The sequence below is a fragment of the Eucyclogobius newberryi genome, unplaced genomic scaffold, assembly GCF_026437365.1.
Source record: "Eucyclogobius newberryi isolate DKJ021-1_F unplaced genomic scaffold, fEucNew1.0.hap1 SCAF_19, whole genome shotgun sequence".
NCBI classification, from domain to species: domain Eukaryota; kingdom Metazoa; phylum Chordata; class Actinopteri; order Gobiiformes; family Gobiidae; genus Eucyclogobius; species Eucyclogobius newberryi.
The window spans coordinates 645841-665038 of record NW_027315823.1 but is presented as its reverse complement, the minus strand read 5'-3'; the positions used below and the strand labels follow the sequence as shown (position 1 = coordinate 665038).

Sequence of the window (19198 nt, the reverse complement as noted above, 5' to 3'; positions counted from 1 at the left end):
GGCTCTTGTTTGGAAGCTGAAGCAGTAGTTGGAATATGATAAATATTGCGAGTTTAATGGTTTTAATCTTAATATTTTTGCATCGATACAAATGAGTGTCTAGTTTTGATCCTGATTTTGAATTCTTTTGACAAGCCCCTAATGCCCTGCCGTGCGCTGTACGTTACTAAAACCTCACGCACAATGTTTTCTGTAGATTGAGTCGGATAACTTCTCGTTTTGTGGCATATATTCTTCCGTCTGAAATAATCTAAAAGTCATCATATTTTAAAATTATGCTAATTAAACTATGCATTTGTTCATTTGTACTTGATGCAACTAAATTAACAGTGATTTTTTAGATCGAATGCAGCGTCTGTGCTGAAGCCTCCAGTGTAACATTTCCTCTCGTGCCGCGGTATTAGCATTAGCATTAGCATTAGAATTCTTTAGGCTTGATTCTTTAGACTTTTTATTTAAACCCCCTCCTCCCTGTACCTCCGTCACCTAGCAACAGAGACCCGCCGCTAATGCTGATGCTAACGCTAATTCCAAGACCACAGCACGAGAGGAAATGTTCCATCAAAATAAAAGAGGAAGAGGAAGTGAAGGCATTCATTGCACCCCTGCTGGCCAATAGTGAAAATACACAATATCTGCAGTGCACTTTTTTTCATAGCGTCTCGAGGAGAATATAACAGACAAATCAGACAATGTTGAGTTTTTTACACAATGGGTAGGGGGCGCTATAGAGTCAATTTGTTACATGGGTATTAATTATTTCCACTCAGCATAAAAACCCATTAGCTACGTTCTGCAGGTCTATCACGAGTAACTATGGCCACACCTGCCAACGCAGATGTGCAGCTGGGAGACCGCTGGAACACCAGGTGCCACAGGGGGGCGCTAGAGGAAATGTCGTTGTGTCCTTACGCAAGACACTTCTTCCCCCACATTGACTAGTAAAGTGCTTTGAGGGCCTCGGCGGTGGAAAAGCTCTATATAAATACACTGATAATAATAAAGTCTATTAAGCGCTCTTGTTTTGAAGTGTGTTCGATCTGCGACACGCTCAAAGTATTGCCGATGAATAACAGACCAGGAAAGAAGCGTTAAAAGTTGTTCAAACTCTAAAAGACGCATTAATAAGATATTCCTTTATTGTCCCACATGGGGAAATTTCATTGGTGCAACGCAGGTAGATACAGAGGTAGATACAGAATGCAGATAATGCATTGCTCAAATGGCTTTCTATATTGATTTCCTGAGTATGAACAATACAGACTTTAAATAATTGCAATTGAACACAAAAGGTTGTCAAATGTCTTCTAAAGTCTGATTTCCGCTCCAAACCACAAGCTTTTACTGCCAGAGCCTTGTGTAGACAGCGTGATCATCAAGACAAACGCTGATCATTGACATTTACCAATAACTGAAGCTCGATCTTGATTCAAATTGAATTTTTTGCGCAGCCCTGACACAAAGGCCAAAAGTATGTAAAACTTATTCTGATTTTTTTTACCTCTAAAAGGTTGGTTTTTCAAAAATGGAATCTTCTCTTATTCTTTAGGCGTCTTTGTAGCTGGCAGTGGTTTTAGTCCTCTGTAAACACTTCAGAGCGAGGAGCCGTAGACCAGGCTGTTTGTAATGACACAGTGAGTCAGACACAACTTTTCCCTGTGTATCAGGCCTGCACTCTATAATTATCCATCTGCCGGGAGTCTGAACAACCGACAACAACCGAGAACAACCGACCACATGGACGAGAGCTGAGTCAGGAGGAGGAGGCAGAGGGTTGAGGGGTCCGGTCCTCCTCGTAGAACTAGAGACACATTTAGCACGTTTAGCATCGGACTGACCGGCCAAAGGAAATGCAGGAAGCGAACTACATTTCACTCACGATATGTCATTTTAGTGCTGCGATTGTTGTGAAAAAACACTATTGAACGATTATTTACTGAAAACGACTGATGATTTTGTATGATCTTTCACTATTCTGTAAAAATCATTGGGTGATAAAAAAAGACAGACCCCTATTTCAACTTTTGTGTCGTCCTGAAATCGCCATTTGAGGTCGATATTTTGTGTGGGCCAAACATCTGCCTAAAGAAAGGTTTTTGACATTTTTTTTTCAATGGCTTTTTAACAAGGTTATCAATCTAAGAACTGAAAGCTCATCATACAGATGTAATACTTCCAACCTGGGTTAGCTAATGTAGCTAATGCGTGTTTCCTTGAAGTTTAGATTGGCAACTAGAACCAAAATGGCGGCAGATGGCCAAAACATACGCCTGAAAAGAAGACACTGTAAAATGAGAGTACACTGCTCTTATAACTAGTTTATAGCCAAAGTGAGCTGTGAAGGAGTTTGTAGTAAATGATGTGATATGTGGAGTATTCAAGAGTCACCATCGGTTTCTCTGGATCCTAATCAGTGTCTTCATCGACCATAATAAGAGCCATATCGGTCGATCTCTATGTAAATCAGTAGAGCTTGTTTGCTGTTGATTTAAAAAAAACGTGTCATCGAACATGAAAACCCATATGGTTCATCTCTTCTGAAAAACAAGTGTATTTTAGTTGTAGTTTTGGAGATTTTCTGACCCAAAGACAAAAACCAAGCGAACTTATGCAGCAGTGTTATTTTTGACCAATAGAACCGTTGTCCAGACAAGATAGACATCAAAGGCAGAGGCATCAAAGGCATAGGCTTGGCAATATTTTGTCAAAAGTATTAGGGGCGTAACAATGTACTTGTTTCAGTTTAATGTATGAGTTTTACACAATATAAATCTGGACAGGCTCTTGCTGAAAACCGTCGGGAAATGTCTAACTGAACTGAATCTGATTGGACGATGCTGAGAGTGAAACTTGTTGTTGTTGTTGTTAAATCCAGTCAGAGGAAAGCACAGACTTCTCCTCAAATACTCAAAGTGCTTCTGTGTGCAGCTTTTTAAAAAACAGAGAGTCTGTGAATCTGATCAAAGTGGCCAAAGTCTGTCTGTGTTGCCGTGTTTGTTTGGGCAGAAGTCAAAAGGAGGAACCTAATCCACAACGCTGCGCTGCCATTGGTCCGTCACACAGCGGCCAGGCTCGTTGCCGTTCATTACCGCCGCTGCTTCTTCCCTGTCGTAATGGCGCCCTCTATCACATGGGTCGCATCAACTTGTGAGACATGGGAAGTGCACTGTAGAGTCAACTGTACTCCGACATAAGTATTTTTTCTGTAAGACCGGCTATAATAATTGCTGCTACTGACGTGACAGCGACTGTCACGCGAATAATAATAATAATACTAATGTTAATCCTCTGAATGGATCAAAGCCGACGTGATCTTTTAAATCTGGCCAAGCGGGTCGTCAGCACAGCCATTACATGTGGGCTTTGACTTGTTTCTGCCTATGGGACACTTGGCTAGCCTCCTACACGCCGCTGAAGTCAGTATTCTGATCCGTGTGGGCTGTGAGCTAGCATACACGCACACGGAGAAAATACCCATAATTCCGCTGGTGTGGGACTGATTTAACTCGGCCCGAGGCTAGTGTTACCTTGCGCTGAGGAATGCTAACAAACTGGTTTAGTGCTGTGAAAGTGTCTAATGAATACTCGTTGTAGCTAACGGAGGCTAATGACAGATTTGACCGCCGTGTGATTGTTATTTCATTATTTCATATTTCATCCATTGAAGGAGTTGTGAAGGTTTCTGAAATGTTTCATGACACAAATTCATAGTTTAATTTTGGTGACTAAGTAATCCTATGAGGAAAAAGTGAGACTGCTGTGCGCTGTCTGCATCTAATAATACTGTACTTTATGTCTCGTAAAGTATAGTCCCTCCAGCGTGTCCTGGATCTTCCCCGGGGCCTCTTCCCGGTGGGACATGCCCGAAACACCTCCTCAGGGAGGCCCCCAGGAGGCTCTGGAACAGATGCTGGAGGAGCAGCGGCTCTACTCTGAGCGCCTCCTCTATCTCCAAGGGAGTGCCCAGCCACCCGGCGGAGGAAACTCATTTCGACCGCTTGTATCCGCGATCTTGTCCTTTGGGTCATTACCCAAAGCTCATGACCATAGGTGAGGTCAGGAACGTAGACCGACCGGTAAATAGAGAGCTTTGTCTTTGGACTCTGCTCCTTCTTCACCACAACAGTCGATGCAGCTGCTGCATCAATCCAACTGTCAATCTCACACTCCATCAAGACCCCGAGATACTTGAACTCCTCTACTTGGGGCATCGCCCACCCCTTGTTCACTCAATATTTTGACTATCTTTGACGATATGCCGCCCCTGCCTGTTCTCAACCCTGAAGCCCACCAAGGCCTCTGTGACTCCTGAAGCCCACCAAGGCCTCTGTGACTCCTGAAGCCCACCAAGGCCTCTGTGACTCCTGAAGCCCACCAAGGCCTCTGTGACTCCTGAAGCCCACCAAGGCCTCTGTGACTCCTGAAGCCCACCAAGGCCTCTGTGACTCCTGAAGCCCACCAAGGCCTCTGTGACTCCTGTCTGAAGCCGCACAGAAGGTGGTTGTTCCTGGTGTGAACTCCAGCTCTCCTCCTCCTGCCTGCGCGCGTGTGTGTGCGCGTGTGCGTGCGTGTGTGGAAACTTACCTGAACCAGACTCACATGTGCCTACAGCTGTTTTCCACCGCTTAAATCCTACGATACACTTTAGAAAAACTTTTTAGGTGAAACTTAAAGGGGACGTATGATGCAAAATCAACTTTAATGAGCTTTTCATCACGTTACAACAGTGTTTGCTCAAAGTTGTCTTGTGGTTGATTCTTGCAGGTTTGAGTTCATCCTGTATACCCTGACAAAATTCATGGTTTCACCTACCCCCTATCCCTGCCCACATCCCTGTACTTGGTTGTAATTATTAGAAAAATGCAGTCAATAGATCCATTTCTTAGGGCTGGGCGATAAAGAAATATTGATTGATCAATTTTCGATTCGATTTTATTTTGTCGTTCCAAAAACAAGTAAATGTTTTTTAGGAAAGAGTTCATGAACGTGGATCTTTCAGTTAAAAACTCTCCCGAAATAATTGACCAAAAGTGTCATTAGTCTTACAGGATTTAAACTCTCTCTCAGCACAAACTAAAATTACTCCATGTCTTTTTGTGAATTGCAGATCGGCCTCGTGATAACAAAGTATAATTCATGTAGATTTGATTAAGTTATGTTTGGGTGACGTGGGTTGCTTCTGTAGCAGCGTTCTTCCTCTGGCCCCAGAGCCAGGCCCCGCACAGGGACTCAGCCGGGCCCCGCACAGGGACTCAGCCGGGCCCCGGACAGGGACTCAGCCGGGCCCCGCACAGGGACTCAGCCGGGCCCCGCACAGGGACTCAGCCGGGCCCCGCACAGGGACTCAGCCGGGCCCCGGACAGGGACTCAGCCGGGCCCCGGACAGGGACTCAGCCGGGCCCCGCACAGGGACTCAGCCGGGCCGGACTCAGCCGGGCCCCGGACAGGGACTCAGCCGGGCCCCGGACAGGGACTCAGTCTAATGTAACTGTTTTGGTGGAGGCTCCAGCACCAGCTCGTTTCCATGGAAATGTTACTCTGTGTCTTGTTGATTTGTTTACAGTGCTTTATATCTAAAGACACTGTTATTAGCTCGAGCCATAAAATGGCAAGAGCTATTGTTTTTGCCCAGTTTCTTATTATTTTTATTCATGGTTTTCTGCCACAACTCTGGCATTTTTTACCCCTGAACATCGATGGAAAGTCACACGTGGGAACATAGACGCGATCGACTCGGCCCAAAATGCAATAAATCGAGCAAAAAGGACCAACAGAAACTTCACAACACGACTGCTGCACATTTGCTCATAAATGTTGGATTATTTTGTTTTGCAATGATCTTGTGCACAAAACGTTGCTCCATCATGAGCTGCAGCTGAATATACTCATATCTTAGTTATTGAGCTGAGCGTGTTTGCCCATGTTTGTTCCATTATCAGCTGGAGCGATGGAGACTGTTTAGAGGAGAAAGAGGTCAAACTAATGTGGACGTGTGGCTGGTTGTGCTGCCATCTGCTGGTCACTTCCACTCCATGCACCTAATGTCTTTCAGTTAGGCAGGACTTGTTTCTTAAAGGCGGTATGGACGATTTTTCGGCGATTTGAGAACGCAGGCGGAAGTGCACATGCCACTCCCCCGTGTGGACTGATACAACACACACGTGCGTTTGTTTATTAGCTCAACGGATCACATCATCGCTCGTCTCCCGTAGATTTCTGTCCACTTCTGCGTCAGCTCGAACTGTCTTTCTCCGTCTTCATTTTGCCCCGTACACTGAGGGAACTATATTATGATAGATCCATGCGCTTAGGCACGCGGAAACGTGTGGACGAGCCTGACGCGGCTGCAGGTGAGCGACAGGTGCGTTTTATGATTGATACGTGGCAGGACAAATGATTTATCCACGCCACGAGGAAATATGATAAAAAAATTGCTGAAAAAAATCGTCCATACCACCTTTAAGAGTACATTTTGTGTTTTCTTCAATAGAATATATGGTAAAATCAGACCACTGTGCTCGATCTACATATCATAATAAAATATTAGCTATATATACATTTGAAATATTTGAAAATCGGGTAGTGCAGCTTTGATTTTGACCCATAAAACTTGGGTAACGCCTTTTTAACTCACCTTTGTTGCAAAAGTTCTACAACAAGTGTAAGGAAGTCTTTTCACAAGCATTTTGTTTGTAACTTTTAATTTTCTCGTAGAAAAAGATTCAGTTTGTTGTCATCTGGACATTTCGTCTTTTATAAAGTCATTTGCTTTTTTTTTGTCTTAAAAGATTGTTTTGGAAGGCTTTATTAGACAGCTGAGTGTGAAGTGGGGAGAAGAGAGAAGGGAGGACATACAGTAAAGTGTCGGAGTCAGGATTACAAACTCACGACACTGCGACTGGCTGCACATGGAGCCTGGCATATGTGCTGCCTCCGTAACCACTCCACCACCGGGCCACACCCAAAAGTCCCTCTCAATGTTTGTTTGAGATATTTGAGCGTGTGCTGAGGAGCGACCTAAACGAGTGTTTCATAATGACGTGTTTGACCCAGAGTTTTTGTTAAAAATAGAAATGGAATACAACTTCATTCCTAATACTGTGATTTAAAGCAGACGTGTTTGTGCACTATTGTTGAATTCAGGAGGAAGAAAATCAGAGGAGATTTAAAGTGATAATGCCAGAAATGAACTTCACATCATGTACTCGTGTATGATCAAAGCCAATCAAATGGACTGATTAAAGCTTAAGTAGAGACTAGACCAGGGGTGTGCAATTATTTTTCCTCCGAGGGCCATATTCGAATCTAGGCAAGTAGCGGAGGGCCGATCACTGGTGTGAAAAATGAAATAAATCAAATGTGAAATACCATATAAAAAATAAAATATCACTTTTCGGTAAAATATAGGCTATTGAATCAACTTTTTCATTATTTTGACGTCATCTTTATTAAGGGTATAAGTGCAGATAGATGTTACAGACAGTTAAAAAAAAATAGAAACTAAAATCTTGCTAGGGGCCGGATTGAAACATGCCAAGGGCCACATCTTGCCTCTGGGGCCACAAATGCCCAGGTCTGGACTAGAGTCATGTTCACGTCACACGTCAGAATCATTTGCATAGACGGTGTTTTCCTGCATGTGTCTTGTGTCCTGCTTCTGTCTAAGCTCTGAGTCTTGTGTGTGTTCAGGTAAAGGCGAGGCCCGGGGCCAGCTGGACAGCGCCTTACAGGACGTGAACGTGCGGTACGCTGTCCTGGAGGAGACGGAGAAGAGGGCCGTCTGTAAAGCGCTGATCGAAGAGCGCTCCAGATACTGCGGCTTCGTCACCATGCTCAAGCCTGTGCTGGTACCACACCTCACACACTTATTTACCTCTTCTGAAACCCATAAGTGAGATGACTGAGAAGTTAACTGAATCAAAATGAATAGTTACAATCATTTTTTTTTAGATTCTTTACGGCAGGCATGTCCAAACTAAGGCCCAGGGGCCAAATGTGGCCCGCAGACCAATTTTTGTTGGCCCTCCAGCTTCATGCTAAGTTGGCCCAAACAACAAAAAGTAGTACCAGTACTTTTTACTGTAAAATTGGAAAAATCCAAGCATTTTCTATGTGATAATAACCTATTATTAATGTTCCAAGTATTAATAAAGGTGTGGATGCTCATCGAACAATGCCAAATGCAACATTTTTAAGTATTCACTTTCAAATTCAACATTGTCGGGTTGTTTGTGGCCCTCTGCTCCATAGAAGTTTCAAAATGCGACTCTCGGTGAAAAAAGTTTGGAACCCCCTGCCTTACTGTCCCTGCGTAACACGCCCTCAAAAAAAGGCTAAATCTTTATCAAGGACAAATCACGCCTAATGGAATTGATCTGCGGAGCTCATATTTCACTCACTAATGTGTTTTTATGGTCTGATTGGAAATAATTAATACCCATGTAGTAGAAAAAGCTTCAGTTGCAGTCATCTGGACTCAGTTTGAAAAAATAGACGTTTCGACTCACATCCAAGAGTCATTGTCAATAAAAGAATTTAGATCGAGAACTCCGATATTAATACTGTTCTGTGGTAAGACCCGCCCATTGGGAGGAGCCTTCCTGAAGTAGAAAGAGTTGTTTGTTTCAACAGAAACTTCCCCCTTGTATCTACCGAGCTAGCCTATTCAGAATCTTAATGGGCTATTAGAAACCTCTTTGTCTTTGTGAGACCCTGGCTCAACCACCCTGAGTACCTGATTAGCGTCTAAATTCTTTTATTGACAATGACTCTTGGATGAGAGTCGAAACGTCTATTTTTTCAAACTGAGTCCAGATGACTAAAACTGAAGCTTTTTCTACTATGGAACACGCCTGGACGAATGAGGGATTACACCGACTAATACCCATGTAACAAATCTACTCTATAGCGCCCCCTACCCATTGTGTGAAAAACTCAACATTGTCTGATTAGTTTGAAACTCATGGGTTATATTCTCCTCGAGACGCCATGAAAAAAATACATTGCAGATATTGTGTATTTTTCACTATTGGCCAGCAGAGGCGCAATGAATACCACTTCCTGGCGCTCTTTTATCTTGCGGCTTTAATGCAGCTTCATGCTCAAGCCTGTGCTGGTCCCACACGTCACACACTGAGTCACTTCTTCTGAAACCCATAAGCGAGATGACTGAGAGATGAACTGAATCAAAATGAATAGTAACGACTGTATGATTTGTGATTCGTCTCGTAGGACCACGAGATCAACATGCTCGGCGAGGTGACCCATCTGCAGACCCTTCTAGAAGACCTCGGCAGCCTGACCGCAGAGCCACACAAACTGCCCCCGGCCAGCGAACAGGTACACAACAGTTCAGGCTCGTTTCGCCCAGCATTTTACATGTTTGATTGTTTTTTATTTTTAATTTCCAGGTGATTTTGGACTTAAAAGGTTCAGACTTTAACTACACGTATCAGACGCCTCCAGCTTCTCCCAGCAGCTCTTTGTCTCGGAAGAGCAGCATCAGCAGGTGAGAGACTTTTGAAGGTGAAATGAGACACTCCGGAAGCATCTTTTATTAGATATTTGGTTTGGCTTTCATCATCCCACAAAAGATACATTTAAAATAAGATTCTGGTTTGTTTTTGATTAAGAAATATATAATAGTCCCTTTTTTTACACGGTCAAAAGCATTAAACCCAGACTAAACATACAGTGTGTGAATAACCTTGGGCCTGATCTTTATTTGACTAAGAAATTGTTGTCAGGAACTGGACTTATTTATTTCTTTTTTTTTAATATAATTTTATTTGAATATTTAGGAATATTCATGGCTTCAACTTTAAAAATGTAAATTATTTAAATATGTATTATTTGTTTTTATTCAAATACTTATAATTATGTTTTTTTGTTTTTAATAATTTAAATATGTATAAAAAGATTTAAACGTATTAAACGAACAGAACAAAAAAACGATAGTGAGGTACACGCCAACAAAATGAAGATAAAATACTAACGACATACGACATTTAAACATGAACCGTCCCCCAACATGTCCTCACACGCTGCTCTGTCCGTCCCCCTGTCCTGACCCTCTTCCTTTCTTAATCCCCTCAGTAATTACCAGTGTGGGTCAGTGAGGCACGTCCCCTCTCTGGACTCCATCAGCGGTGCAGTGGACGGCCTTCACGTCCAGGTAATCACTAAACACTCCTCACCCCTCCTACATTTTCAACACACATTCTCCACATTATGACACTCTGGAGTTCACCGTTAGCCTGTTAGCCTGTCGCTAAAATCGATTTGAAGTGCAATGTATTACTACACAAAGACATCACGATAAATATTGAGACTATTCTACGTCACCTACAATAATCCTAAAGCAGGAAAACACCACTCAACCCGTTTCTAAATGTACAATAATGTTTAAAGGCAACAATATATTTAATGAAGTGTAGAAGTGACTTATTCAACCTGCTACAGCTCAAATCTTATCCTGGCACTAAAAGAGAATAAATCAATGCCACAAATGCAAAGAAAATGTACTATTGACTTCCAAAACAAGATTATTCTGTCTGTTATTTATTGAGCGTTTGGTCGATATTGTAATAAGCGCTGCAAATTTGGTACATTTCCATGAGAATTATCTGGAATTCACAAGAGTTTATGGGAATGAACACTTCTGAAGGTGGTCTTTACACGTCTGAAAGTGGTCTTGTGGTCTTTACACGTCTGAAAGTGGTCTTGTGGTCTTTACACTTCTGAAGGTGGTCTTTACACGTCTGAAAGTGGTCTTGTGGTCTTTACACGTCTGAAAGTGGTCTTGTGGTCTTTACACTTCTGAAGGTGGTCTTTACACTTCTGAACGTGATCTTTACACTTCTGAAGGTGGTCTTTACACTTCTGAAGGTGATCTTTACACTTCTGAACGTGATCTTTACACTTCTGAAGGTGATCTTTACACTTCTGAAGGTGATCTTTACACTTCTGAAGGTGATCTTTACACTTCTGAACGTGATCTTTACACTTCTGAAGGTGGTCTTTACACTTCTGAAGGTGGTCTTTACACTTCTGAACGTGATCTTTACACTTCTGAAGGTGATCTTTACACTTCTGAAGGTGGTCTTTACACTTCTGAACGTGATCTTTACACTTCTGAAGGTGGTCTTTAAACATGGTCTTTACACTTCTGAAGGTGGTCTTTACACTTCTGAACGTGATCTTTACACTTCTGAAGGTGGTCTTTACACATGGTCTTTACACTTCTGAAGGTGGTCTTTACACTTCTGAAGGTGGTCTTTACACTTCTGAAGGTGGTCCTTACACTTCTGAAGGTGGTCTTGTGGTCTTTACACTTCTGAAGGTGGTCTTCACACTTCTGAAGGTGGTCTTTACACTTCTGAAGTCTTTACACGTCTGAAGGTGGTATTTACACTTCTGAAGGTGGTATTTACACTTCTGAAGGTGGTCTTTACACTTCTGAAGGTGGTCTTGTGGTCTTTACACTTCTGAAAGTGGTCTTGTGGTCTTTACACTTCTGAAGGTGGTCTTTACACTTCTGAAGGTGATCTTTACACTTCTGAAGGTGGTCTTTACACATGGTCTTTACACTTCTGAAGGTGGTCTTTACACTTCTGAAGTCTTTACACGTCTGAAGGTGGTCTTTACACGTCTGAAGGTGGTCTTTACACTTCTGAAGGTGGTCTTTACACATGGTCTTTACACGTCTGAAGGTGGTCTTTACACTTCTGTAGGTCGACGACCAGAGCTTTATGAGGAAGCCATTTTAGACATCATTGTTTATGTCACGTGGTGTTCTATTTGGCCTTAAACATCTGAGCTCACACGATCACGTCTTTGAGCTCAAAACAAATGAACATAACAAATCACCAACACATTATATGATAAAATAGCATGTTTATCTGTTCAAATGAGAAAGAAATGTTTATATAAAGATCAATAACTAATCTGGAAAAAAATGTGTTTTTAAGCTTTTTTTTTATTTTTGAAAATTCCCATCTGACTTTTGCGCCTGCTGTGCCGCCCTAACTGTGCCTCTCGTGACATGCCTAGTTCCCTGCAAACCTGCCCTTTGATTGTCACTTATTGTACTTCCAACTATGTTCAAACTTAAATCTGAGTATTTGAGGTGGAAGAGGGAGGTTTTGTTGCTCTGGGACTGTCCGAGACGACCGGATACAGTTTGACCGTTGCTCTGACCGCTCGCAGTGCCTGGAGCGGTCTTAAACGTAACTTCCACCCAAGTGCCCTTCACAATAAAAGCCTGCACTCTCCTCACTCAGCGAAGCTCCTCCCCCTTCCTCCTGATTGGCTGCGAGTCGGGCCGCTCCCTCAGCGAAGGGAACTCCCCCTCCCGCCACGGCAACGCCCGCCGCACCTACAGTTACCAGGGCGACCGCCGCTTTGCCCGCGCCGCCGCCTCCGGTCGCCAGGGCGACCGCCGCTATAGCCGCAGGGACACGGCCGCCGTGAGGACACTTACCCACAATCCCCCACCGTCGTGTCATGTGACCTCATCTCATAGTGCTGCCTTTTTTCCTTTTTCAAAACAAAACTTTTAAATGTTTCAGTTTCATCTAGTTTCATCTGGTTTCATCTGGTTGCATCTAGTTGCATCCAGTTGCATCTAGTTTCATCTGGTTTCATCTGGTTTCATCTGGTTTCATCTGGTTTCATCTGGTTTCATCTAGTTTCATCTAGTTTCATCTGGTTTCATCTGGTTTCATCTAGTTTCATCTAGTTTCATCTAGTTGCATCCAGTTGCATCCAGTTGCATCTAGTTGCATCTAGTTTTATCTGGTTTCATCTGGTTTATTCTAGTTTCTTCTAGTTTCTTCTAGTTGCATCTAGTTGCATCTGGTTTCATCTGGTTTCATCTAGTTTCATCTAGTTTCATCTAGTTGCATCCAGTTCCATCCAGTTGCATCCGGTTTCATCTGGTTTCATCTGGTTTCATCTGGTTTCATCTGGTTTCATCTAGTTTCATCTAGTTTCATCTAGTTTCATCTAGTTTCATCTAGTTTCATCTGGTTTTATCTGGTTTCATCTGGTTTCATCTGGTTTCATCTGGTTTCATCTGGTTTCATCTAGTTTCATCTAGTTTCATCTAGTTTCATCTAGTTTCATCTAGTTTCATCTAGTTTCATCTAGTTTCTTCTAGTTTCTTCTAGTTTCTTCTAGTTGCATCTAGTTGCATCTAGTTTCATCCAGTTGCATCTAGTTTCATCTGGTTTCATCTCACCGGAGCCAAAACAAACATCTGTGTTTGAAATATTTTATCCTTTCATATTTGCATCTTTTTTGCTGTGGCATTTTCCCTTTGTTTTATTGTGTGGAACATCACTTTTGTTTGTTTGTTTTATTTTTGTCTCGATGGAAACATGTTAATAATGTAAATGTGTATTATCGGTCAGGAAACAAATGTTATTAGGTTGTTAAAAAGTTTACATTTGAAGAACAATCCTGTAAATCCAGTATAATCACAGCACTTTAGTAATGTTGCTAAAGTACTTAACAGCATTGCTAATGGCAAAGCATTTAGGAAGTGCTACTACTTGTGTCTGATTGGCTGTCTTCTTCCAGGACTCAATGGGTTCAACCAATCAGCTGTGTTCCACTGGAGAAGGGGGTGTGGCCACAGAAAACGGCTTGCTGGCTCCTCCCCACAACGCGTACAGCCATCCAGGAGAGAGGGCCCGGGCCATGTCTGCCTCTGGGAAGGTGCATCACAGAATACACCTGTTCAAGTACTCACACCTGAGCAGTGATGGGCGGGGCCAGGGATGACAGAGTACTGACTTAGCAGTACTGACTTAGCAGTACTGACTTATTAGTACTGACATAGTAGTACTGACTTAGTAGTACTGACTTAGTAGTGCTGACATAGTAGTACTGCCATAGTAGTACTGACATAGTGCTGACATAGTAGTACTGCCATAGTAGTACTGACATAGTAGTACTGACATAGTAGTACTGCCATAGTAGTACTGACGCACAGTACTACTATGGCAAGGGTCACCATAGTGTTTTCAAATGAAACACTATCAACATGTTTCCTTTGCAATCATTATTTTCTCCAACTTGAACAGAACTAAAATTTCAAGGATTAGTCTAACCCTGCTCTCGAGCACCTTTAGTTGCTCTCGAGCACCTTTAGTTGCTCTCGAGAATCTCATAAACATTTGAAGCTGGCCTGTTACTTCCTGGTCTCAGGCACTAAACGGTATTTGAGAGTATCAATACTTTACGATACCTTCTGTCCGTATGAATATATTGCTATATATATATATCTGCCCATCACTTCTTATGGGGGCCACGCCTGACAGAAGGCTGCCTGTATTTGAACTTCCCGTGTTACCGTAGACTTACAGTAACTGTACGTGTTTGTTTGTTTGTGGTCAGTCCTCGTGTTCGGCCCGGGAGCAGCTGGCCCTGACTTTGGGAGCGCTTCATTCGGACACCTCGAGGAGCAGCAGGGACTCTCTGCACTGCTCCAGTGGATACAGCACCCAGACCACCACCCCGTCCTGCTCCGAGGACACCATCCACTCACATGGTCAGTGTCACAGGCTCTCCCCTGGGGGCGCTCTCCTCTGGGGGCGCGCTCTCCTCTGTGGGCGCGCTCTCCTCTGTGGGCGCGCTCTCCTCTGGGGGCGCTCTCCTCTGTGGGCGCGCTCTCCTCTGGGGGCGCTCTCCTCTGGGGGTGCGCTCTCTCCTCTGGGGGTGCGCTCTCTCCTCTGGGGGCGCTCTCTCCTCTGGGGGCGCTCTCCTCTGGGGGCGCTCTCCTCTGGGGGTACGCTCTCTCCTCTGGGGGTACGCTCTCTCCTCTGGGGGCGCTCTCCTCGGGCTCAGCATACACCTGCTCAACATAATCAAATATTCATTACAGGAAATGTATTATACTCGTGCATTAATATTCAGTTAAGTCACAGTTGCTTTTATCCTGCTTTTATTATAATTTGTCCCATCTTTTCGGTGTCTTTGGGCGTGTCTCTGGGCGTGTCTCTGGGCGTGTCGTGGTGTCTAACGTTTCCTGTCTTTCCTCTTTCTGTCTTGAACCTGTCTTCCTGTTCAGTTCTGAAGAAACCTCCTCTTATTTATGGTACGTCTTGTCTGCCGTTTTCTTGCTTTCATTTCCATCCCTTTTTTAATACTTTCCCTTTGTTTGTCTGCATTTTGTAAGATATCTTAATGTATGATTTTAGTGTTAGTACAAATACAATCGTACAAAAGCCCTTTGAAAATGTGTACTGCAAGTTCCACATGCTCAGTTTGGCCTGAACGGGCCTCTGAACACGGTCACAGACTGAGCAGCGTTTGTGTTTTCTTGTCCCTCCCTCTAAATCTAACCCAGCTTCCTGTTTTGCTCTTCCTCTCAGTCGACTACGAGTCCATCTCTCTCCACGGCGACGCTGACTCCGTCTCCCTGCACCACCTGCACCACGGCTTCAGCCAGTCCGACTTTGACCGATCCTCCACCATCCCGCGTAACTCCGACCTCGGCGTCCAGTTCCGCAAGTTCGCCCAGTCCAAGCGCCCCGCCTCCACCGTGAGCCTGCTGGCCGACGGCGAGACCATCGGCGGCTCGCACACGGCCACCATCCGCCGCAAACCCTCGTCCAAACCGTCCTACCGCCGAGGGACCATCAGCGGAGGAGTGCCCATTCCCATTTCCACGCCGCAAGTCCCGCTAAAGGCGCAACTCAGTGACGAAAACTTACCCGCCGCTCCCCCCGGTGGCGTCATGGGGAACAACAAGCTCTGCACTTCCACCCAAAGCCTGTGCGCGCTACCGCAGAGCCACCATTCGGCTAACGTGTCGCCGTACTATCAGCTAGTGCCCGGGCATATGCCGATCCCCGTGCCCGTCCCGACCATACCGGAGAACAACCAGGCCAAGCAACAGCAATACTTGAAGCAGTTCCAACAAAGTCAGCAGCAAAATCCGACGTACGCGCAAGTGAAGTGTCCGCCGCAGGTTCAGCAGAAGCCGCCGCTGCCGCATCACCTGCAGCATTTCCAAGCGCAGCAGATGCAAAACCAAGCTCAGTTCCAACAGGTTTTTCATCAAGGATCGTATCAGCAGGAACACGCAAACACGTATCACAACAGCATCCCCAGCCACCCGCAAATGCCCGCCCCGAAACCGCCGCTGTTCGAGGCCTATCCCAATGGAACTCAGCAGCAAAGGCAAAAGATGTTCCATCAAAACCACCTCCAGACACAGACCCTGCCAGCAACGCCATCCCAGACACAGACCCTGCCGGCAACGCCATCCCAGGGAGAGAGCGCCATTTCGGTGGTTGGGAGCGTCTGCGACGAGCCCCAATTACCGCCGCCGCCGTCGTCGTCCAATCAGAGCCAGGATCAAGACGATGAAGACCAAGGGGAGACCAGACCCGGATCCATGGTGTCGATGATTCGTCAAGTCACGCTAAGGCGGACTATAAGTAACGACAGGTCCGCCCCCATGCTGCCGCCGCCGCCACCGGTCAATCACATGTGAGCGGGTTTTCGACTGTCGTCCTGGTTTGAACTGAAACTGGAAAAAAAAAAGTGGTGTGCTTTATTTCAATCGCCTTTATCTTTATCGTTTGCATTTTGATAAATATTTTGTTTTGAACGAGTCTTTTCTAGTGACGACCTGTTCATTGTTCTGTTTTTGCTTTAGTGCTTTTTAAGTTGTGGGCGGGTAATTATTATTTAAAATGTTGACAAAATCGCTCTCTGCTCCTGTCCAAAACGAATGTAATATTTTTTTATTTCACATCTGCTCAGATCTAGTTTTACAGTGTGTGGGAGGAGTCGAAGGGTGATTATTGTCCGCTTCAGTTTTGGGTATGTTTGATGTTTTAGACACGCTGGTCCCGGGCGGGAGGGGTTTACTCTCCGCCGGTCCCGGGCGGGCGGGGTCTACTCCACTGTGGTTGAACCATGTTTGTGTGGAGTCGTTTTATTTGATTTACTTTCCCTTATGGCTGTAACGGTACAATAAACATGTTTACCCCTTTTCTACCAATCAAAGTGTCATAAGAATAGTGAGAATGGACCACATAAAAGTAAACGTGCTGTACCCATTTTTTGTTTTGTGCAATATGGGTTTTTTTTGTTTGTTTTTTAAAGCCCAAGTACAGATAATCAGCTCTTAGGGTCAAAATGAGATCAACGTGTGCTGTCCGCGTCTAATTATAAAAACAAATGATCGTTCGTGAAACCGAAAAATGCGCTGTTAGCATGCTAATAACAACTAGCATGCTAACAGCGCAAACTATTTGTGTGAAAAGTGGTGAAAAGTGCTTATGAATTTATGTATTAAACTAATTAGGACTAAACCAGGAACGCATGAACGACGTGAGCACGAAGACATCAGGTCCAGCACGTTGAATGTGTTTGAAAAAGAAACCAAAACGAGTTCCATTTTGTCACATTTTCATTGATATAGTGCTCCTACGTTTAAGACTGAAGCACTTAAAGTTTTCACCTGCCAAAGTAAAACATAGTGAAGTAAAGAAAGATGTTGCACGCTTTATTCACCCTGAGCCACTTATTACACCTCAATACGGTTGATTTATTTATTTATTTTAATAGTTCTGTTTTTACTCAAGACAGAACGAGGACTAAACCAATACTTCCATGTCTGGCGTGACATTCAGCAGAAGTGTCAGGACTAAACCGGGACGTAAACTGGTCTTTCTTTGTTCTGAGGCTGGATTTGATTGACACTTCCAGACTTAAATACTCGGCGTGCCTAATAAAGGACAATCTGGATATTTGTTTTGATGGAAAAGGTGGTAAACTTGTCATTTTCATTTAGCTGTAAAGACTGAATCCAAGATTAAATCAAATGTGTATATATTGAATATATTGAACAAAATGGTAAAGAAAACAAATGTTACTGTGGAAAGTACATGTAACGCCATGACATCATCAGACATGAGGTCATCAGAGGCCATGAGCGGTTTGACGTGTACGAGTCCACATGCTGTGGACATAGCCGGCTATGGACACACTATTGGACACTATTGGGTTGATTCAATATATTTTCAACATAAGCATTAAATGTGCGTCGAAATCTTTATTTGACAATGGTTTAATGCTCTGCTTGGCACAACCATTTATTAAGGTTTCAAGACTAAACTACCGATTCTAACTTTTTAAGATTGGTTGATTTATGTAGTTCTGAATGAAAAAATATATTTTCTTTTTATTAAAACGTGTTATCCATATATAGAAAAAGTTTATTTTAATATGGGCCTGTGAATATGGTAAAGGTTCCAATTTTGACACATTTGGTTTTACTCAAAGTTTACTTTAATCCTTGTTACAATGGTGTTTTCTCAGCCCCGCCCACTTCAGGAAGCGCTGACCAATCGACAGGCCCGCTGCATCCTGTCTGCTTTACTTTCTTTTGACCTCTTTTTGTTCTTAGAAGAACACATTTTCATCAGGCAGAAGTTCGATTGTGAAATGCATCGTGCCTTTGTAGACGTGTGATTGGCTCTGCACAAAGGCGACCTGCACAAAGGCGACCAGCTCACTGTTGCCGTGGTTCCTGTCCTACTCCATCTCCATGTGTTTTGTAGAGTCACACCTAAAATGAATAAATACAGATGAGGTGAACAGTGAGCAGCAGATGTAACGTGTCACTGTTTATAAAGGTCTGTGTCTCAATGCTAACGCTAATGCTACGTGGAGGCATCAAATAATGCCACAAATGGAAGTAATTTACATATAAAAATGTAATTGGCAGTTTATTTTAATAAAGGATAGCATTAGCTTTGAGACACTGAGCTAGCTAGCACAGAGCCTATTGGTGTAAAACTATAAATCAGTCATTGCACGGCCCCTTTAATGTGTCATGAACAAATCGAGTCCATGTGACGGAGACTATCTGGAGACTATCTGGAGACTATCTGGAGACTATCTGGAGACTATCTGGAGACTATCTGGAGACTATCTGGAGACTATCTGGAGACTATCTGGAGACTATCTGGAGACTATCTGGAGACTATCTGGAGACTATCTGGAGACTATCTGGAGACTATCTGGAGACTATCTGGAGACTATCTGGTTCTACTCCTAAACATCTCCACGAAAGGACAAAGTAAAAAGACACATATTTGATCAGATGGTTCAAAGCAAAATATCCCATCCGACCAATCAAAGAGGACGTAGATCTTGTGGGGCGGGGCTTAATATT

General features: G+C 43.8%; 1 protein-coding gene across 2 annotated transcripts in view; it reads left to right on the top strand.

Moving 5' to 3' along the window:
- mtss1 (MTSS I-BAR domain containing 1) overlaps nucleotides 1–18915 on the top strand; it is a 63477-nt gene extending 44562 nt beyond the window's left edge. The window contains exons 7-14 of one of the 2 annotated variants that reach the window (XM_072451428.1): nucleotides 7690–7847; nucleotides 9232–9339; nucleotides 9411–9508; nucleotides 10096–10174; nucleotides 13582–13719; nucleotides 14401–14554; nucleotides 15074–15100; nucleotides 15378–18915. In XM_072451428.1, the coding sequence (XP_072307529.1) occupies nucleotides 7690–7847; nucleotides 9232–9339; nucleotides 9411–9508; nucleotides 10096–10174; nucleotides 13582–13719; nucleotides 14401–14554; nucleotides 15074–15100; nucleotides 15378–16504 (1889 nt within the window). In that variant the 3' untranslated portion in view covers nucleotides 16505–18915. The remainder of the gene's footprint in view (nucleotides 1–7689; nucleotides 7848–9231; nucleotides 9340–9410; nucleotides 9509–10095; nucleotides 10175–13581; nucleotides 13720–14400; nucleotides 14555–15073; nucleotides 15101–15377) is intronic. The other variant, XM_072451429.1, reaches the window with a different exon arrangement.
- Nucleotides 18916–19198: the final 283 nt, after the last annotated feature.